This window comes from Pongo abelii, chromosome 3, assembly GCF_028885655.2.
Source record: "Pongo abelii isolate AG06213 chromosome 3, NHGRI_mPonAbe1-v2.0_pri, whole genome shotgun sequence".
Taxonomy (NCBI): Eukaryota; Metazoa; Chordata; class Mammalia; order Primates; family Hominidae; genus Pongo; species Pongo abelii.
In genome coordinates, this window is record NC_071988.2 from 163,070,738 (window position 1) to 163,076,737 (window position 6,000).

Below are 6,000 nucleotides of genomic sequence, written 5' to 3' on the forward strand. Positions count from 1 at the left end.
AAGACACTGACAGCCAGACAAGATCTGGCAGTGTTTGAGATTTAGGCAGAAGAATTTCAGAGTATAGTCAAGAGTTTACCATGTTACCCTGTCACGTATCTGCTCATAACGACACTCTAGCAGAAATCAATGCTAGCCTCTGACTGAAGTGAACACAGAGTCTCTTAATGTGGCAAAATGTCAGAAGATAATATGGAGTATCCTGGCCATTGACAGATACAGCATGAATACATTTTTAGAAACTGAGCAATTAGGTAATAGACAATTTCCATTTTTTTTTTTTTGCTTTAACGTTCAAACTACAGTATTACTAAATCTTCCACTCCCACTATCTTAATCAAGCATCATTTGTGTGGGAAATCTGCTTAGTGATTTCTTTAAAAATAAGCAAGCCATTAATTGATCCAATGTGTTGGCAGTTCTAGAGAACCTTTTTACACAGGAACAAATGATGCCTCTTACTTTATGTTCAAAGAAGTTGAGTTCAAGATTTCATGCATATGCACAGAGAAACAAATAATCTCACAAAGTCAGCTCACAATCTTCTTGGCGTTTAAAGAACAACAAAAACAAAAAAGCTTCCTTCACCCCTCCTCCACTGAGGTTTTAGATATTAAGTAACCATGTTTATCTAAAGATACTTTACATGACTTAAAGTGTTTTCCATAGTCCTTAACATCCTTGAATATCAAAGTTTCAGTAGTGCTCTTAAGACTCAAGGTTAGAGTACAATCTTTTCCCTTAGAAAACTGTCGAGCTCAAGAAAATATATCGAATATTCTGAAAGTGCTGTATTGTAACTTTTCTAAGTAACTGCCTCTCCTCCTCTTCATTAATTAACACACTGCATTTTTCTGGCCTGTGTTTTAGAAGTCTGGAACATTTCCCCTCCCCACCTGTTTGTGTTAAGGTTGACAAATTTCCCTGACTAAAACAGCTGGTGTTGACTACTGGAGGCAAACCAATTGAATATTTCACTAATAGGTGACATGAGCTCTCGGAATGGAAACTTGTCCCCAAAGAGAACACCCCTACAAATGTAGCCAGAGCTTGGTGTTCCATTTCAGCAGCGTAACTATTTATTCAAATTTGGTTTTTTTAAAAAAGAATGCTTTTGATTAGGGAACTCCACTCAGAAAATGCATCTGTCATTTTTCTCCTCTCCTTCCGGGCACTGGATGCCACAGTCTCGGCCCACAAACCCCTCTGGGGAAGGAGGGCCCACTTCTCAGGCACACAAATACAAGCAGCAAGCCCCGACATAAGGAGGCTAGCCTGCTAAAACTAGAGGCTTATGGACTTATGTTAACAAGCCTGGGGATGGCTTTTTTGGCGGGAGGGTGTTCCTACCACCAGGGAAATATTGCTTATGTCAGGCATATGCGGTATTGAGTTTTGGGACAGTAATGTATTTCTAGTCCTGGTACCTGCGATCATTAACAAAAGCTTATTCTCTCTAGTCTGAAATCCCTTCATTCTAACCAGAAAGAAAACCTTCAGCATATTTAACCTCCCAATCAGGCAAAGGATAATGCAATAATTAGAAAAGTAGTTATAACTTTAGGGCCATCACACACTTCTTGGCTTGTTGAGGATTGTTATTATTTACCATCGTGGCCACCTGTCAGTTTCTCTGGATGACAGCCTGGCAGAGCATAGTACTTTTAATATGATTAATGAAGTGCGTAAACCCAGAAGGGGAAACTCTCCCACGAAGAGATGAAACCTCAAGAGCAAGTTCGCGGTGGTGAGCTGCCAGCAGGTAACCCTACCCCTCTCCTGATATAGCGCCTGCATCAGGGTGTACCTGATGCGCAGACCGAAGAGCAGTGCTGTGGTATCAGATCTGCTGGTTCCAAACAGGTGCTGGGCCGGTCACTAACCAAGAACAGTATCTGAGCCCTACCCTCCAAACCCCACCTTCCATGTCCCCCTCGGAAAAGTTAGCCCGCCACGTTGAACCCCTGTCCAAGCGGCGCTATGCCAAGCTCTCTGGCAGCCTCTCCCCTACCCAATACAGTTAATCTTCTCCTCTTTGTAAACCCCCGAAGTGACGCGGAGCAAAACTTAATCGGTCCAGTAAACCCAGACACGTCTTCCGCGCCGCACGAACTTCCCAGAAGGAGCCTAGAGGCAGGCGCTGGATCCCTCTAGGCACCTCCGTCCCCGCCGGCTCCCCTCCCCCGCGCCCGCTGGGCCACTCACCCGCGTGGGGCATGGTGATGGTCTCGTTGGTGTTGGAGCCCACGTTGAAGATGACCACGGCGGAGGCGTTCTGCAGGAACGCGTTCCGGATCTTATCCCTGTACGTGCAGTTGCCCTTGGGGATGAGGGCTATCCAGTTCTTGCCGTGAGTCGGGGCGGCGAACTTGGTGTTGGGGTCGCAGGCCAGGCGGTCGTGGGCCGAGCTGGCCATGACCACCTCCCCGCGGGCGTCCTGCTTGGGCGAGTGCTCGCCGTAGCGCCCGCACTCCGTCTTCTCCGTGTGCAGCTCCGCGCCGCCGCCGCCGCCCGCCGCCCCGGCCCCGGGGTCCGGCGCGGGCTCGGGGTAGGTGATGTTCACGAAGGCGGTGTACCATTCCTCCTTCTCGGCCACGGTGAAGTCCAGGCAGAGCAGATGCACGAAACAAAAGGAAAGCAGCCATGTTGAGAGAGCCAGACTGCAGCACGCTTGGATGAGAGACATTGCCATCTTTATCCGCCGGGGCCCCCTCCCCGCCCCCGCGCCCTCCCTCCGTCCCGTCCCTCCTCCCCAGCCCCGGCCAACCCCGGGCCGGCCGCCTCTCCTCCTGCTACTGCTCACTCCCGGGCCGGAGGGGCCGCGGCCGGGACGCGCAGCCGCCGCGGGGACCGGATTCCGGGCGAGCAGATGGCGCTGGCCCCTTCCCCTCTCAGCTGTAGCGCGGTGGTTGCATTTTGCTTCTTGGGCGCCCGGGGGGCGCAGGAACAGAGGGCCCGCGGGGCTTGTGGAGGAGTCCTGCTGCCGAGCGTCCTGCTCCTTCGCCCGGCTTCGCCTTCTCTCATAAGGGTGGCCGGGGGCCCAGGAACTTGCAGGGTGGCGGCCCTGCGCCCTCCAGCCCCGGCGGGGACGGGCACGGTTGCTCGTAGTCTGGGGTGCTGCGGTGCGGGGTGCTGCCGAGGGTGTCCCGGCCGCCGCCACTGAGCGCTGGGGCGCGCGAATCCGGCTGCAGCCGCCGCTGCCCTGCGCCGGTTCCCTCGGGCTGCGGGCGCTGCGCTCCTGATCTCGCCGGTGGCTGCGCCTGGGCACGCACTTGCCGCGGGCGGGGCGGGCTTGGGGACAGTGGGAGCGAGCAGGCAGAGCGGAGTAAGCGGTCCGTGTGTGTGTGTCTGTATGTTTGTGTGTGTGTGTAATGTGTGCGTGCAAGGAGGAGCTTAGTGTGATGTCAAAGCCCCTGGGATTCTCTTGCCATGTTCCCTTGGTCTCTCTTTATGGGCAGCAGCGACCCCTGTCGGGTCTCAAATTCAACCTCAATCGGCGACTTAATCTAGGTGGGGGTAAAGGGGAAGCGACCCCTCGACCTTTGAGTACGGGAATAACTTCCTGAGCGTTACATTTAGCAAATGTATGTGCCTCTGGTAAACGACCCCTCCCGTTTGCTGGAAGTACTGCCGTGAGCTCCCTGTTTACCTGTCCTAAGGCCAAAGTGTAAGGTGGTTTGGTATTGAGGTCCTTCCAACGCTACCTCTGGAATACCTAGGGCAGTGGCTATCAAATCTTTAGTTTTAAAACTCAGACTGATGGGTCCTGCCACAAAGTTTCTGGTTCAGTAGATCTGGGGAAGGGCCCCAAAAATATGCATTTCTAACAAGTTCCCAGGTGATGCTGATGCTGCTGGTCTAACAATCACTCTTTTAAGATGGGTATAAGAATGGGCTTCCTACTGCCCACCTGGAAGCAAAATGTAACATTCGTTTTCTTATAGAATAGGTGTTTTATCACTCTATAAGAAGAGAAACCGGATGAGACATTTCTGGACTGTGTTTATTCTGACTCATGACTGGGAACGGGAGACTCGCAGCACCAACAGGCAAGGGAGGTTTGTTTGGGTTATTGTTTATAGTGCGCTCTCCAACTGTGCATAGAGATTACAGTAGTGAGCAGACAGTACAGTCCCCCTAGTGTAGTGTTCTTAAAACTGTGGTACAGCACATTTCCTTACCAATTAGACGTTTGGGTGGTGGATATCCTTTCCCTTGGCTTGAGATGCCTGCCATATAGTCTCTAAAAATATTTGTGTGATGGTTCTCTATCATTTACATTGTGTTTCCCACCTGATGCTCTTTCAGAGAACCCAGGATCCATTCATGATTTAAATTTAAAAAATGAAAGTCTGCCTTTTCCCCAGGACTTTAACATGTTTACAGCTCTTCGTTAATGAATGTCCACCAGTACAACTTCTCTTTTTCCGGCAGCAGTACAAACAGCTGGTGGCTGTTAAGGGAGGGCAAAGAGCCTCAGCTGTACCCAAATTAGAAGCAGGCACAAGAAGAACTACTTAGAAGAATTTGTCTCTATGGCATTTGATGTGCTGAATTTGTATGTGTTCCTAGCTTATTCATTTTAGAAAATGGGCTTCTAGGCAATTGGGACAGTGCTTTTTATAGCGCTTACTGCCAAGGAGGCAAAAGTGGAGACACCTGGCTGCTGGTTCCTGAACCACCAGAGATCTGAGGGAGGAGTCCACTGCTAGAAACCCCCCGGCTAGGTTCTGAGCAGTTGCCTTTAGCAACCCACAGTGTTTCCCCAGTCTTCTTTATCGCTTAGCATTTTTTTCTCCAGCTGGAAGACTTGGAGAAGCTATGTTACTAAGAATGTGTGACTATCCCTTACCCCTTCTTTCCTTTGGAAAAGTTAGGTGCTAAAGAGGTGACAGGGTCAAGGAAATAGCATGGCTGGAAGATTGCTTAATTACAGGGCCATTGGGCTAATAAGTAAAACATTGAGTAAAATAGGAGCCAGGTTTCTTACTGTTGGAGAAGGAATTTACAAATATGGAAAGAAAGTGAGCTGTAAATAACCTTGAGGCTTTAGTGTGGATTAACAATGAGTATGAAATCATTTTTCAAAAACTATATGTATATGTATTTATGTGTGTGCACACATATATACCATAGCTCTCTCCATTCAGAGGCCAAAAGCAAAAGGCACATCAAGTGGCCAGAAGATCCTCGTTTCTAAACAGCATCCTCTATGAAAAGCAAGCAGGCTGATTCTAGGGCTGACACTGGGAAAGTACAGAGTGAGCCCATAACCTCTTGTAAGGAAATGCTCCAAGCATGATGGGAGTATGTCAAAAAGACACAAGAGCCAGCTGGAAAGGGCTCCCACTGGCCAAATCTGGGACAGTCTGAACATAAAATAAATGATCCTAGTAACTGATTACAACCTATCGAATAAGGCATGAATCCGTGCTAATGTTAATACAGATAAATGATGGAGTAAATAAATAAATAGGAACAGCTCTTCCTTATGGTAGAAATACCTACTGATAAGGATTAATGGATATAGAAAGTCACCATTTGACAAGAGTGTTGTTTGATTTAGGCAGGAGTCATCAGTGGATACTAAGGCTGATGGGTAGGTGTTTGATGTGAAGCGGGATATTAGCCTAGTCTTGAAGTATCTTCTGAAAAATACTTATTAATTCAATAAATGGTGAATTTATTGAAGAGGAACCTGGAAGACACCAAGTTGAGCAGGTGATCATGGTGAACATCACCAGTTGTGGAATGAGTCCTATCATGTACCTCCTGATGAAATGTACTGGGATCACAGTGTCATTTCTGTCATGTTCCTGAAAAGAACAATACACGGCATAGTCTAGACATAAGGAAACAATGGATAAACCCAGAGTGAGAGGCACCCTTCAAAATGAAAAGTTTATGTTCTTTAAAACTCTTAAACTTGTGAGAGACAGAGAAAAACAGAAGAACTGATCCAAATTAAAGAGACTTAAGAGACATGACAATTACATACAA

The 6,000-nt window shown here is 48.3% G+C and overlaps 1 protein-coding gene across 8 annotated transcripts in view; it reads right to left on the reverse strand.

Annotated features, from left to right (window-relative positions):
* Positions 1 to 3,205, reverse strand: part of RNF150 (ring finger protein 150) — a 270,744-nt gene extending 267,539 nt beyond the window's left edge. For 3 of the 8 annotated variants that reach the window (XM_063723669.1, XM_063723668.1, XM_024246275.3), the window contains exon 1: positions 2,206 to 3,204. In XM_063723669.1, coding sequence (XP_063579739.1) covers positions 2,206 to 2,692 — 487 coding nt within the window. In that variant the 5' untranslated portion in view covers positions 2,693 to 3,204. Of the gene's footprint in view, positions 1 to 2,205 lie in introns of all 8 variants that reach the window. The other 5 variants (XM_002815164.6, XM_024246274.3, XM_063723671.1 and 2 more) reach the window with 3 other exon arrangements.
* Between the last annotated feature and the right edge of the window lie 2,795 nt (positions 3,206 to 6,000).